This window comes from Meleagris gallopavo, chromosome 13 (genome assembly GCF_000146605.3).
Source record: "Meleagris gallopavo isolate NT-WF06-2002-E0010 breed Aviagen turkey brand Nicholas breeding stock chromosome 13, Turkey_5.1, whole genome shotgun sequence".
Classification (NCBI taxonomy): Eukaryota; Metazoa; Chordata; class Aves; order Galliformes; family Phasianidae; genus Meleagris; species Meleagris gallopavo.
Genome location: NC_015023.2, coordinates 11,677,948 through 11,693,509, shown reverse-complemented (window position 1 = coordinate 11,693,509; position 15,562 = coordinate 11,677,948). Strand labels below are relative to the sequence as shown.

The 15,562-nt window shown below is 43.9% G+C and overlaps 1 protein-coding gene across 1 annotated transcript in view; it reads right to left on the bottom strand.

The window, feature by feature from the left end:
* Positions 1 to 301: 301 nt before the first annotated feature.
* LOC100543166 (nuclear pore complex protein Nup93) overlaps positions 302 to 15,562 on the bottom strand; it is a 15,528-nt gene continuing 267 nt past the window's right edge. The window contains exons 2-15 of the mRNA XM_010718054.2: positions 14,494 to 14,688; positions 12,990 to 13,147; positions 11,119 to 11,284; positions 10,248 to 10,341; positions 9,110 to 9,301; positions 8,774 to 8,900; positions 8,602 to 8,674; positions 8,335 to 8,379; positions 7,217 to 7,333; positions 6,111 to 6,229; positions 4,571 to 4,688; positions 4,115 to 4,198; positions 2,946 to 3,074; positions 302 to 532 (exon numbers count right to left, since the gene is read on the bottom strand). Coding sequence (XP_010716356.1) covers positions 422 to 532; positions 2,946 to 3,074; positions 4,115 to 4,198; positions 4,571 to 4,688; positions 6,111 to 6,229; positions 7,217 to 7,333; positions 8,335 to 8,379; positions 8,602 to 8,674; positions 8,774 to 8,900; positions 9,110 to 9,301; positions 10,248 to 10,341; positions 11,119 to 11,284; positions 12,990 to 13,147; positions 14,494 to 14,688 — 1,728 coding nt within the window. The 3' untranslated portion in view covers positions 302 to 421. The remainder of the gene's footprint in view (positions 533 to 2,945; positions 3,075 to 4,114; positions 4,199 to 4,570; positions 4,689 to 6,110; positions 6,230 to 7,216; positions 7,334 to 8,334; positions 8,380 to 8,601; positions 8,675 to 8,773; positions 8,901 to 9,109; positions 9,302 to 10,247; positions 10,342 to 11,118; positions 11,285 to 12,989; positions 13,148 to 14,493; positions 14,689 to 15,562) is intronic.

Below are 15,562 nucleotides of genomic sequence, written 5' to 3'. Positions count from 1 at the left end.
AAAAAGAAAAAAAAAAAAAAAAAAAGAAATTAATTGTCTCTCACAATAATGCAGTGTGCAAAGGTTGGAATCGGCTCCCCTGCTTTGTTGCCTGCTGTGTGACCAGAAGCGCATGTGCTCTCATATCCCAGCAACACAAACCAAGTGAGGGCAGGACAGCAGTGCAGGGGGCCGCAGAACTGACTTTTCTCTATACTTACTCTCTGAGAATGATTTTCTAAATAGAAACTAATTTTTTAAAAAATGAACAAACACATAAAAACACAAAAGAACAGCGAAAATGAAAATATCAAAAAACAAATAGAAATCAAAGAAATTTATTTCCATCAACAAAAATACAGAATACAAAAGGGTACTGGTCCCAGCCCCAAACGCACTACCAACAGGCCCAGCTGCTGAGCCCTGAGCCAAAGCTTCTCTGCTAGTTCATAAGGACCTCCATCTGCACCAGTCTTGCATTCGTGTCTCCAGATGTTCTATAAGGGATCATTCCAGCAAATGTTATCAGTGCACGAGCTTGAGATCGCAGTTGCTGCAAGACAGAAAAATAAAGAAGTTCAATACCTAAAAATGCCACAGCCCAATGGAGGGGAGATAGGAATCCTTTTTCTTTGACTCTCATTTGTCTGATTAAGGGAGGATGAATATCTGGAGCTGCAAAGTGAGGCTGGCCCAATGGCTGAAAGCATCCAGCACAGGTTACAGAACCGAGTTACCAACCTAGGTAATGCAAACAGATTGCCTAATTCACAAGGCTGCTTAGAAATCACTCTTTAAGTTTCAGTGATGGTCAACATTTCTCTGCTGTGGTTTCCTCTGCTCACAGAGGTCATGTCGCCCACCTCCACCCTGCTCCTTTCCAGAGGACATCAAAACAAGTGGTAGATGAAGACAGCACAGCAAGTTGCCTGGTTCCCCATTAAATATTAGGAGACAAAATCTCTAACTGTGACTGACAGGTCTTGAGAGCAGTGTGAATTACAGTTCTCTTTGCCTTTACCGTAGCAATGATATTGGAGCCAATCTATTTTAAAAATCAAAGCACCATGATGAGTTGCAAGCAGCAGCACTTGGGGAAGAAAGAACGGAGGTTTGCAGAGGTTAAGAGCGGCCTGGAGGTCTCAGTGTTCTATTGGCTGTAATTAGTTAATGAATGTGAAAGTCACTTGTGATTTAAAATCACTACAAATAAATGAATTCCATTCCTTTCATGACCTAATTCTGCCACCCAGACAATGCCCTTGGGCTGCCCTGGAGAGCTGCTCACCCAATGGGGTCAGGGTGTGGGGCACACAGCGCTGCTATCGTGCCCTGGGCGCCAGCACTGCAGCCTGGGTTGTTGCTACCTCTACCTGAGATCTGACAACACACATCAGGCCAAGAGGGACAGTGCTTTGCCCTCTCATTCCCAAAGCCAATTAGTGCGTGTGTGTAAATATATACATCATCAAAAGACTCAAAACACAGCCTAGGTAATTTCTCTGTGAAATAAAGAAAATGCATACAAACCCAGCTTTGACTCCAAACCCAACAGTTTCTAAGTACAGCACATTTCATCCTTGAGATGGAATAGGAAATGTTTTCGCAGGGGGGCTCTGGAGATGCCGTTCCTCTCCACATTCGAAGTGCCCTCAGTTCTTCCCACCTCCAAAACTCCAAAGCCGTTTTCCAGGCAAGGGAACGGGGCCAACCTGGACTCCTTGCTCTCAATTGTTAGAGGGAATTCCACAGGGTAAGAAACCAAGGGAACATGTTTTGCTTCCTACCCTACCTACTGTGTTCCCTTCTGGCATGACAATCACACCTCTGAGCACAGGACGCCAGGCTGGATGTGGCTCTGGGCAGCTGCTCTGATGGCTGGCGACCCTGCGCATAGCAGGGGGTTGAAACCAGATGATCTTTATGGTCTTTTTCAACCGAGGCCATTCTGTGATTCTGTGATTCACAGAGGCAGCTGGCCTGTGTCCCCCGGAGTAAAGCAAAGCTCCACAAGATGAACCCTGTGCCCTCTGCTCCCCCGTGCCCCACGGCTGGGAGGTCCCACCAGCAGCACTGAGAAATGCTGCTTTCATTCATATTGGAATGTAGGGATGAAAGGCACTTCTGCAGATGACAAGCCTGGAATGTAGCTGGATGAGGGCCTGGTCTCATCATCAAGCAGGAGCTGAGATATATTTCCTCACCTGTAAGCCAGGTTGAGTGCTTCAGCCTTGGTTTTCAAGCACGTGTGGCAGCTCTAAGGTGGTAAGAACTACAAGACCAGAACCCATAACAGCTACACTGAGCACACTTCTGCTTAGCAGAGTGCTGACAAACCTGTCTGCGTCCCGTAAGCAATGTTATACAAGATCTCTTTTTGTGCCTCCCATCAGCAGGTGGGGGAAATGCTTCAGCACCAAGTGTGGCAGTTAAGTCAAACCCACCTTGGTCAGCCATTTAAACCAGGCAGTCAGACCAAGCACCACAGTGCCCAAAAGCTGTCTGGCTCTGCCCATGTCACTATGGAAGCCAGCCAAGCAGAGGAATGAAGTGCCTTTCCCAAGAAATAACTTTTGCATGAAGAAGAGGCAACAAATGAAAGAGGTGGAAATTAGGTTTTTGACAATAGCCCAGCTGTTAAGGCAACAACATCAACCATCCTAGAAACACTGCACTGCTCACATCTGCTAACAATTGGAGAGCCCTCTAGGAATGTGACTGCTTATTTCTTCTGGCCAGGAGGTGGGGGTATATTGTAACATATTTTCAAGACATTTAGAACAATGCCCTTTCTTTCTACGTAGGTGAAGTTACAAGAGACTTGTCTCAGGACGAGTAACTGAAAAAGCCCTCTGTTTGAGAGCAAAGACTGGCACAGACACCCAGTCAAAGCCCAATCCTTTGAAAGATAGGGAAAAAGGAACTGGGAAAACTTGCTGGACAGTGAGGGTTACGAATCATCTTACCGAATCTCTGTCCTCTATCACCCGCTGGGGCCTGGCAGGAGTGGCAGGACTTGTGCCTTTCATCCGCTTGTACTGGGTGAATAAAATATTCATGGTTGCAAGCAGTACCTCAGATAGATTGTGCCTGATCTGCACAAAGGAGGGAAAAAGAAAAGATGTGTTGCAAAAAAAAGCAAGTTGACAGAATCGTTAGCTTTGCTCACTGACATCAGGAAACCAAGAGAGCAATGACTGATACCCGCCCCAGTAGTGGCCACGTATGAATGGCTACCCCTGCCATGAGAGCACGGTCTTGGGACACACGCAGAACAGCTACATCTTCATTTTTGAAGCAAAAGTGCATATGGAACCTGAAGCAGCACATACACACAAAACATCCCAGAAGACCTAAATATAAACAAATGTCGTCTAAAAGAAGGGCTGCCTTCCAGTAAAAACAGTCCACAAGCAGCAATGGGCTTCCACTCAGGTGGTAAAAGAGCACTCAGAACAGTACAGGTGAAAGGATTTGTTTTCTGGTAAATAATCAAGGAAACAATGTTGAGAAAAGAGAAAAAAAACACGATGCCATCAGCAGTCCTAAGAAGATAATTCCCAAGGTCTCCAGAGCAGCACACTGTACAGCCAAAGGACTGCAGCCTCCAGAAAGTACGTCTTGCTCACAGTCACCAGTACTGCACTCATTGCTACACACAGGCACACCAAAAGAGCTGACAGCAAGCCTTTACTTCGCACAGTTGCTCTTAGGCTGCTGCTGATCTGCCTGACACTCTCCAATTCATTTCCCAGATGAGAGCAGCTTGTAGCAGAGCTTCTCTCAATTTAGCGTGATGCACGATAGATCAGATTTGGAGAGCAGAGGCAGTCATCAGCATTAGAACCCGGGTGCTGTACTACAGAGGTGAATCTAACTCAGCAAGTTCAGAACAAGTCAGATCTGCAGGCTCCTTCTGCAAAGTGGAGATAAGATTTCTGAGCATGAATCTAGTGCTCCAAAGAGCAGCATTACGAGGAAAGAGCTGCAAGCCAAGAGTCTACTTGCATGGATGCAAAATAATCCCATCCTACTTCCCTATAAAGAATAAGAATTATGAGATTATGAGGTTTTAAGATACTTTCAACAAGGGAAAAGCGTTCTGGGAGCTGAAAAAACAAGAGGCATTACTTACTTCATCACTGAAATTCCTGAAGGCAGCAACTCTCTCCTCCACACAATCCTGGCTAAGAGGTACAAGCTTCAGGCGCTCAATGATCTTCAAAAGGAAAAGCACAAATCAGGGCAGATAATCAATGCTCTATACACTATATACTATTAAAGTACCCTTTTGAAGTGTTAACGAAACGCTCCCATTTCCATTTGAGAGGAATCATTTCATTGTTACTTATTGGTTTATCTTTGCACTTGGCTCAGTGGGAGAAATCACTGGTTCAAGGACTACAAAATACCTCCAGAAAGATCTCCCTGATTGTTAAACAACAAGAAATACACTTTTAAATTCCTACAGCACTGCAGTACCCTCTAACTCATTAAATGTAAGTTTTTATTTTAAGTGACGTTATGAGACATCCTGGGCTTTCAAGGGCATTAGTAGGGCTGCACTTCAAACAGAACTCTTTAAACTTACATCAAAGGCCCTGTCAATGTGACCGGCGTGATACTCATCAAAAAACGTGATTAAATCTAGCAGAAGGTAGAACGTGGAGTCAATGGATTTCTTTGCACTTATCCCCTGAGCTTTGTACCTGAAAGAAATTATTTTACAGTTTTATTGAGCCAAGTGGCAACCACGTAGAAGCATGCACTGGCAATTCTTGGAAGCAGAGACATCAAGCACAAGGACAGAAGGCATCTAACAAAGGACAGCTTTAGCTTTCCTTAACCAAGAGGCACAATTTTACAGGTTTAGCTTTTCTTAAAAATCATTTTATACACTCTTAAATTTCCATCAAATCCTGAATTTGCTTCCTTTTAAACACTTACACTTTTTATATTCATGCAGAAAACTGTGACACAGACTGGAGGCAAATGCAGGACAAGCCTGTCTAACACAGTGTTTTACAGCAAACAGCTCCCCAGCACAACTGCCTGCTCCAGGCAAGAAGTTAAGGAACAGACTGAATGCTGTGTCCTCTCCCTAGTTTACACTTGCCAGAAGGTGACTTAAAGCTCAAATTCAGACCACAGGTTTGATTTTCCCTCACGTCAGCTGGGATTGAGGCTCTCACTAAGTCAACGTGGCAGCAATCTCTCTGTTTCCAGCCTCCCTCAATGAAGGACCAGCTGAAGGAGGGACTGGCAAATGTCACCTGTCAGAAAAAGAAAAGCACGGGCCTCTGATGGAAATCAATACCTTCTCTCATATCCACCTGCCCAGCCTGGGAACTGCAAGCTTGCCTGCTTTATTTTTATTCATCAGAACATTTCAGGAAATGCAGCAAGACATTTCTCCCAGGTACCCAGATTTTGTCCTAGTAAAATACGAGAATTGTCCATGGCAATCACTGTGACAAGAGGCATCAAAAGAAGATGATTAAATAAGTCCCAAAGCTATTTTGCAATTTCTACCTTTCAGAGCAGCTCATTATTCCTACCTTGTGGCTGCTAATGAATCTTGAGCGCTGCCATCTCTCAGGCATGTGCCCCAATTAACACACTGACACTGCAGATGATATTCCTTTTGGTCTTTTGCACCTCTTTCTTTTTTAAGCACCTCGCTGCACGACCCAAGTGCAGCTTGTGGAAACATAACCCATTTTATTCGGTGCTCCTTAATAGACTGCCTCCCAGCTGGTAATCGTGCAAATCTCCTGATCCACCTACAGGAGGAAGCTTCTTGCCACATCTACCTAGCCTGCCACTGCAAAAAACCTTTCTGGCTTCAGCACTTCAAGCACTGACCTTTTTTTTTTGTCTTCCAAGATCAGGCTGGATGGCCTCCTGAGCAGCCTGACCTGGTGGGTGGCACCTAACCCGTGGCACAGAAGTAGAACTGAATGATCTTCAAGTCCCTTGCCAAGGTCCTCAGCCATCCTATGATTCTATGATTCCTGAATACACTGCTGCAGATTCAACAGTCCAGCAGCAGAAACAAAACCAGATGCTAACACTTGCTGAGCTGACGGAGCTGTCAGCTGACCCAGGTCAGGTCCTGCCCCATATCTTACCTCTCAGCAATGGAATGGGCCATGTTCTTCAGCCGCTCCTTGTTGGATTGGGGAGTGCTGATCTGGGGCACAACGGGACTGAGGAGTTTGTTCATCAGCTCCAAGACTTTGTCAGGGTTCTGTTGACATTAAGGTTATACACAAATAAAAGCAGCATGACAAGACTTCGAAGTCACAGTAAAAGCAGGAAGGTTTTATCCAATGACGCCCAGTGCAACCTCAGAGATGCCTACCTCCCCCAGTCAGCAGCACTTCAGCTGTAAGCAACGTGATACTGTTAGCTCACGTGGAAGAGTGCTGACAAAAGAATCGTGCAGCATTTCATTTTTCTCTAAGATGCTGGCCACTGCTGCAACCCCCTTTTCTCAAATATATTTCCAAAGGAAATGAGTACTCGTTGTAAAGCCCAACTGTGGGGTGACTTCACTGCAATCTTTCAGTACCTAAAGGGAGCCTATAAACAGGAGGGGAGCCAACTCTTTGAGAGGGTACATGACAGCAGGACAAGGGGAAATGATTTTAAGTTGAGAGAGGGAAGATTGAGGTTGGATGTCAGGGGGAAGTTCTTTCCAGAGAGAGTGGTGAGGTGCTGGAACAGCTGCCCAGAGAGGCTGTAGATGCCCCGTCCATCCCTGGAGGTGTTCAAGGCCAGGCTGGATGGGGCCCTGGGCAACCTGGGCTGGTATTAAATGTGGAGGTTGGTGGTCCTGCATGTGGCAGGGGGGGTCCTTGAGGTCCCTTCGAACCCAAGCCATTCTATGACTATTTCAGAGTTCAGTTCAGTATCAATTACATTGAAATTACATTGAAAAGCACATTCCAGGTAAGTAACATCACTGGCCAGGATAACATCACACAAGGGGCAATCACCTCAGAAGTTGACTTTGATCAAGAACCTGGGATGTCTGAGATGGAAAGTAATCTTTCCAGGTTAACTCACTGAAACCCTCTACAAGCAGCCAAAGCCTCTGCTCCAACAAACTACAGAAACAGTCTACTGGAGTGAAGTAAATCACTAAGGTTTGACCTAATCACAAGGAACACGCTTAAAAATCCACAGGGAACCAGGTACTTATTTATTAAGGCAACACACTGGAGATATTTACCTTTGCAAGATCATACAGTTTTGCTGCTTCTTCAAACAATCCTTTATTTTCTGCTGCAGAAGCCACTTTGTTAATAATAGGTTTTGTGTCACTATTAAACTTGTCTATCACTCCAGGCTACAGAGATGAGACAAAAAAATGAAAGAAGAGAAATCAGAATGCTTAACATTCCTTAACGTTCAGTCAAGGCAATGAATATTTTACATGGTGGATTATGATGAGCATTTCCACGGGAACACAGAAAAGAGCCATGTTAAAAATACAAAGAGCTGTTGAGAGAGACTTTCTCTAAAATGGAATCAGCACTGATACATCTGCAGCTCCTAACTCATCCAAAACGACCCAGGCAATGGGTCAAATCCAAAACCATTTTAATTTGCTGATGGCATGTGTTGCAGAGGAGAAGAACACAGGGATGACTTCCATGTGTAACATGCCAAGGTCTCCAGGGATGTCACGGGAGTGTGCTGGCTTGACAGGTGGCAAGTTAGACTGGACTCTGGAAAAGGCCTCTCACAAGAGTTTTAAAGGAAACAATAAACATAAAGAGAATAAAAAAAGAGGAAAAGGCAAGGATACCTAGAAAGCACTTTCCTGCAGTTAGGGATGTAAAAAAATATCTTCTTGCTTATACAATCTTCTGCTTTAAAACTAAGACTGCTAAAGTCTGGTTTCATGCCAAAGAAATACAAGAATTCAGTTACATTTAAAAAAACTGATTACATTCAAGCTAACAGGATTCATCATTAATCTAAAAACTATATTGCAAAGAACGTGAAAAAGAATTGGTGGAGGTTACTGAGTTAACCTGCTCTCATGGGTGCAATGCCACTGCTTTGAAACCGACAGAGGAAATTTGCACTTCACTGGAGCCACCCAATGAGACCTGTGTCTATAGTTACAGCCTCTGCCTACAGGGATACAGCTCGTGCTTCCTGACCTGCATCCTGCAGGATCTGATACTTGAAAATACAGCCTTTATTCCAACACAGCAATAATTTGGGCTGATGAAAAACAAAGAAAAGCGCTAGAAAAGAAAAGCGCTAGAAAATCTCAGCGCTACTTTGGAAATCACGTGCAATTTGTAGTTTTTAGTATGAAAGCAATTATCAACTCACCTTTCGACTGCCATCGTTTTCCAGCTTTCCAAGAATCATATCAAACTATATCCACGTAGATGTCAAGTAGGAAAAAGGAAACAAAAATAGAGAGATGAGTTGAACATATTTCACAACATATTTACTAAGTACAAATATGGTGATGAAAAACAGTGAATGAAAAACAATGATTGATATCAAAATGACAATTTGCATATAAGTAACGCAGAAAAAGACTCAATTAATTATCTTATATGCACTATCACTGGGAGAAAAGCACAAACATACCTCTCTGCTTTCAATTACTAATTCACTAACACAGCGCAAGAACATATTCTCTCCTTGGCTGTCCTTCTCATTCCTACAAAAGAAGAGGGAGGAGGAGGGCTCTGTTTACAAGGACTTCCCAGCAGTTAACAGCAATGCAGTAAAACATTTAGAGAGACACACAGGCTCCTACCTGAGAAAGTAAAAATACTGCAGAGCTTCTCTCGGATCCGTGGATTCAAATTTACGGGTGTAGAGCATCAAAAGCCGCACGAAGTTCAGCCGCCTCACGCCAGGGGGGTCACCAACCTCATGGCTTACTGCAATGTCAGAAGCAATGCTATTGGAGATGTTGCACAGACTTTCTTCTCAAACTAGTCAGAATCACAGTCCAGAGCTCTAGTGAATCCAGCACAGTTTGTAGGACACTGTGCTGCTAAACGTTGCTCGTTTGGCCAGTTACACAGAGCTGCAGTGGTACTATCAGGACTCAGAAAACATTCCCTTAATAGAAAGGTGCAGCACTTACATAACTGTGCACTCTGCCCAGAAGATTTCAGGAGCAATTTCAACTCAAACAGGACCAAAGCAACATGAACAGCGTGACAACGCAGGCGCTCTGTCCGAAACAGGAAAGCAATCGCAGCTTCAAACTGTGCTGTCAAGAACAATACTTGGAAGTAGAGGAAAGGCTGCTGGTTCACTGCAAAGTGGGATTCACCTGAGGAAACAAACACATACACACTCAGAGCTGCTGAACATGACTTTGCTATAAGAGATCACTGACAGTGAACACCTCTTGTCACGATGCACGAGTATTCAGTGCCAACAGAAAGAAACAACCAGGCCAAACTGAAGGCCCAGTCACACATCAGTGGCCTACCTGTAACGGTTTGACTGCGAGTACACCCTGAAAGATCACACCACAAAGGCATATTCAGGAAGTGAAAGAGCAGTTACTAAGAAAATTTCCTGTGTTTTTGTCAGACTGCAATAGATTCTCTAATAGCCACAGCCCTTGTCTCCACTTATATGTATGGCAAGTGCTCCAAATAACAGTAGAGATCTGCATTTTCTTACTCACCAGTATTAGCTTACTATGCTTACTTTCTTCTCAGTTGCATCTGGACACAAGTCATGCTGCAAACTACAAAGCTGCAGAGAATCACTTTCTGCATGTGCCTTTGATGGCCTAACTGACCTAATTTTGATCAACTAAAAGATGATGAACAAAACACTCTCTTGGGCCACAGATGTACTGACAACTTTCAAAAAAATGTAAGGAACTGTGACTTGGGCCCTCTGCAAACCACAAACAATAATTTAAGGGAAACAATGAATATAAGAGAAAAGCCTTGGAAATACACACACTCATTAGGGCACACTTTTCTATTCTGTATTCCAAAATCTGAAAGCCTCACTAGAAAGATCTCAAAATACATATGGTGAACAAAAACAATCCATCATGTATAATGGATATAATCCAAGTTACATTAGCATTGTTATCTCTGAATATTCACTCTCTGGACTGCTGAGAACGCACAGAACTCATCCACCATGACTTGCCACAGGCTTTATCTGGAGCCCAGGCTTTGCATAATAACAACTGGAAAGTGCCCTCCACAGCAAAGCAGAACCCAGCAGCACCTCTCTTTGTGGCTTCTTACCATAGTCCTCCAGCAGCTGCTTCTGAAACTGTGATAATGTTAGTCGGTCTTGTGAAGAGCTGGCACCATCATCATCAAAACACACTTGGTTCAGCTAAAAACAGGTTAAGAAAAAACACCACAGATGTTTCAACTCCCCTTAGCACAAGGGATGTGCTCAGAAGACATTCATTCCATGTGAAGCTGTGTTAAGATCTGACCAACTAACAAACTACAACTCACCATGGTAGGTTCACCCACTGCTAGAAAACAAAGACCTCCAATGCAGTGGCAGCAGAAATACACACAGAGGGCTCAATGATCCTTCTGCATCTGTAGATGCCATCAAATTTGACTACCGGGACTCAGAACACCCAGTAGGTGATAATTATGGTTTCTTTATTTTTTGACCAGTCTTAAATATACCATTTTATTCCCCCTGTTTGACAGGTACTGACCAGCACTCATCAAGCATCCGAAGCTGTAAAAACTGTCTGCTGGAGACAGTGACTTCTTCCTGTCAACTGACCCCAACATTTGAGCCTCAATCCATCCAGAAAAAAAATGCACAAAGCATTCTTGCTGCAAGCAAGCTAAAACTTCTAGTAAAAACAGCTGACAAAGATTGGTGCGGACTAAAGAACGTGACCCTGCCACAAAAGCTGTGTCCCCAGACTCACACCCAGTAGGACAGAGGGTAAGAGGAGCCCAGGAACCCATTTCCCAGCCTTTCACAATCTGCAAGGCCAAGTCATGCGCATCGCTGCAAAGCACGGCTGCACTGCTGCAAACACTGCCCTACTGGTGGGGAGGTCAGCAGAGCTGAGATGCAACAGATTCAGACTTGTTCTTAAAGCAAACAGACCCAAACAAGCCCAACACTCACACTCACCTTCAGCCACAGATAATCCTCTGTTGTATCAGCAACTTCACTCTGGTTATCTGTAATGTCACAACGGCCAATGATGCAATAAACAGCCCTCTTGTATGGGTCAGTGTTGTTCCTCAGAGCCCGTCTGTAATGGAGGCGAAGCTTATTTTCTGTGGCAATGGATAACCTAAGGGAAAAAATGAAGGAAAAACGTCAGGGATTCAGGAACAGATATGAATCATCATCATATGAGGAAAAAGAAATCAACATACAGTGGTGCATACCCACAGCAAAGGCATACCTGAAGATGTTTCTTGCATTATTATAATCACATGTTAATTTAGAAGTATAATTAAAAGTATAAGGATCATCTTCAATTGCCCACTGCTGCAGGAAAAGTCAGAGGATAACCTCCTTTGGAGGGTGTTTATATCGTGGTAGGTGAGATACTGCATGACACTCTGCAATGTCATGATTTCAGAGAGCACAGTGCCTTTGGAACCGTTTGGGTTAATACATACCACTCACGTGAGCAGTCTCGTGCCGGGAAGCCCTTTATGAGAGAGGCTTCAGCATTAAGTGCTGTCATATTCTTCTTTGCCATGCTATTTTCTGTATCCTCTCATAGAGGATTTTACAGAATTGAATCAATAAAGTGCTCTCTAGACTACGATGTCTGTCAATCTGCAGGCAGAGTACATCTTCATAGCCGTAACAAAAACAAAACAAATCAATTATAGCGCATCTTATGAAAGCTTTTGTGATGAAAACGACACTGTCTTCACTAAGGTTGCTCAGACATATGGTGAGCACTCCCAGACGCTCGCTAGGAACCAGATTAATTTATACACCAAGGTCTATGCCGCTCAGTGAATGCCTTTTTTTTTCCACCCAATTATGCTTTGAGATGTACAAACCAGTATGTTTGTGCCCACGTTTCCATACCTGGAAACCCCAAATACCACAGGATTAAGAACCTTCTACACACAAGTGGATGTGTCAGAAGCAGATGGATCACAGCTCCAGTTCTGGCACCCCGCTGGGCAGCCTGATTTCCCCACTTCAGTCAGTGCCTCAGAGCACTGCCATCCCCTGAGTGCAGAGCAGCCACTGACTTTGGCTACACATGGACCGTAAGTGCCACAGGGCATCACTGCTCAGCAATGATCACGCTCATTGCAGGGCAGCAGGACTAACTGACCTTTAAAAGTCCCTTCCAACTCAAATGGTTCTATGATTCTACGTGTTTATTTGAAATGCTTTGGAAGGGGAAAGATAAACGAGATAACCTAAAACACCACAACAGAGTTCAGAGCACATCCTAAGATGCACTAACTCAACAGCCTGCAACCAAATAACAAATATTTTGGCCAGCAGACTCTGCCAAGTAATGGAAAACCTGTAAGAGGAGAACACACAGAAGGAGGATTTGAGAGTGAATGCTGGTAAAGACCTGAAACAAATGCTACTTGCTTTTATTGTGTGGCCTTCTTATGAAAACAAATATAAAAGAAAGCGTTCCCCAAAGGAAATTCAACTAAAAAAAAAAAGCAATAGTGGACATGAGATTCGTGACAGCAGACTAATCCTGGCCTACCGAACGAGGCAAATCCAATGGTAAAAAAAAAAACAACAAAAAGAACCAAAGCTACAGCACACTATTATTTTTGAAACGTACACTTTGCATTATTTTCAAATAATTCTCTGTGGAGACTTCGAGACTTCAAAAATTAAAAATATAAACTTCTTACATGTAATTTAGCTGACTAACGTTTGTATTTCCTACCTAGCAGCAGCAGAAGAAATTTCTGTATTTCTACCAACCCACAGACAATTTCACCACTCCTTCAGCAATTTCTACACTTCATAGATCTCGCCTGGTTCCCACTTACCTTCTTTCTTTGCTGTTCATGTATTCCTGAAACCAGGTTTTAAACTCTCCCAGCTGGTGCTGTGCCCGTTTCACCACATGCATGGCTGCAGTCAGATCTCCGCAGCGCATGCAGTAGTAAATCAGTGCCCAGACGGGATGGCCCTCCACCTCACCATCCTGAAAATGCAAGATAAATAATTTACATACAATAACAACAGCAGCATACTTGAATTATTTTTCTTTATGATTTGTCCTTACATCCAAACACCGACTTCAGTAAAAATACTGTTTGAGGTATGGAAATAAGAGATCAGGGGGATTAAGCTGTGATAGCTGTGTGCACGCCAGCAGCCAAGGATGAGATTTGCTTCTGCTTGCCCAGATTTCAGTTTGCCAGGCAATCTGGCAATCCCACAACTAGCATTCAGATACCCTACCCACCCAGGAAGGGCATTTGGATCAGGCCACTGATGTGTTCATAACATCTGTACTGGGAGGAAGGTACCAGACTAATTGTGTACATCAGCACATGAGCAAAGGACAGCCAGACTCAATTATGTTCTTTCTAACGTTCCAAATGTATTATTTCATTTAACTTTTACTCTCCTAACCCAGCCTGCTTGTTTGCCCCTTTGACTTTATACCTGTGTAGTTTTTACTCTGTTAAGATGAATGCAATTTTATTCAGATACCTAAATAGAAAGCTTGGGTCACAAGTCAGGCTATTTCATTATGTGTTTTGTCATCAGCAACTGCTGGGAAAAAAAAAAGGAAAAAGCAAAGCAAGGAGAGTATGTTTCTGCTTTTCTCAAAGATCACAGTGTAGTTTAACACCATTCTTCTTTAAAAAGAACACAAGAAGTGACCACAATTCCTAGAACCTAGAATTCTCACACTACTGAGCACCCCATACTTCGGGACTAGCTCTGATCACAGTGAAACTGATTTTTTTGTGCATCTTCCATTTTCCTAATGGAAATTCTAGCAAAGGTGTTGGGGAACGGCTGCAAGAGCAGGGCGGCCATGAGAATATGTACGAGCATAGCTGGTGCAGGGGCACAGAGTGCACACCCATGAGAAAATACCAGGAGTTGGATAGGAGTCACAACGTCCTTGGAGCAGCGTGTGGGCAGCGGGCCTACATCTGCAGCTGTGCTCTGTGGATGTGGGGGGGCTGATAAGCGGATGAGCTCAGCGGCAGATGTGAATGCTGGTTGAGCATTGGTTGAAGCTCGGCAGCCCACCTAGACGCCCACCTTGTGCTCCAATAGCAAGTGAACACATATGTATTAGAATCATATATAAACTCTGTGTGTGCAACAATAAAGTAAGCTTGATCACTCATATTGAGTACCGTCGTGCTTCCCCGCTTAAGAACAATCTGATTAGGACGCTGTCCGTGGCACAAAGGAGTGTGCTGCCTTATATGCCATTCAAACAGAAGACCACCAGAGGCAGCACATGGCTGTGCTGGAGCACAGAGATTTGTGATTTTAGCTCAGACAGTGAAGGTGAAGACATACCTGGAGACCAGGGACAGGTGCAGGCAGCTTGATGTTCAAGTAACTGCGGACCAGTTGATAAGTGCCTGGAACTCCTCCCAGCTGAGCCTGGTGCAGGTTTCCAAAGACTGTCACAAAGGTGTAATTTTTGTAACTGAAAAGCAAAACAAAGACATGAACCGACTGAAATTCACTTGCTATAAAAGCATCCAGCAACTTTCAGACCCACCAGAATTGGCAATTTAAAGCAAACTACCTTGATGTTCAAGCATTATCGTTAAAAGAAAAAGAGGCAAAAACTCATCAATTAAGGAAGATACTTGTATTCAACTGTCCCGAGAGAAGCCGTATTTGGAGTCTGTGGCAGACTGCTCCAAGTTCAGCTCCTTATTATGAGGTTCCTCTCACAAGATTCTTTTAGCAATACATTAAACTCAATTATTTTGCTGGCAACAGCCTTTCCAAACTACTGCTTTAACTCCCAGTGCTGTCGCAAAAGAACACGAACACTGCAGATGTGTTTCTCCTCCTCCCCACTCTGCGGACAGATGCAAAGGGCCATGGATTTCTCAGAAGGAAATCACTGAGAAGGAGAATTTAAGAGGAAAACACCTGGTAAAAGCAGCTTTGAGAAGACCTTCTAGAAGAAGTCAAAGCTTTTAATCAACGCAGGTCAATTTAAGAAATATCCATGTTCAGAAGCAGGAGCCTCAAATATCTGCATGCTGAAGGAATACACGTGTAAGTTGCAGCAATTCAATTGAAGCCGATTTCTTTTTCCTCTGCTGCACATGGCAGACTGGTGCACGTTCCTACCCCGGCTCCTAGCTGCAGACCACAAGATTGTTAGGCTAAAAAAAGCTACGCTGAACACGAGCAAGCATCAGCATACCTTGACAACTCATACTAAGGCTGAGCTCCTCAGGGCTTAACGTCACACCTGCTTCAAAATAACTGATGCTAGAACAGCTGTGAGCAGTTATACATAGCATGCATAGGGCTGCAGAGGCTTCGGTATAAGGGGATGACTTGCAAAGCAGACCAATGCCCACTTGGAAATGCAAAGCTACAAGGCACACAGGTTTAAAAA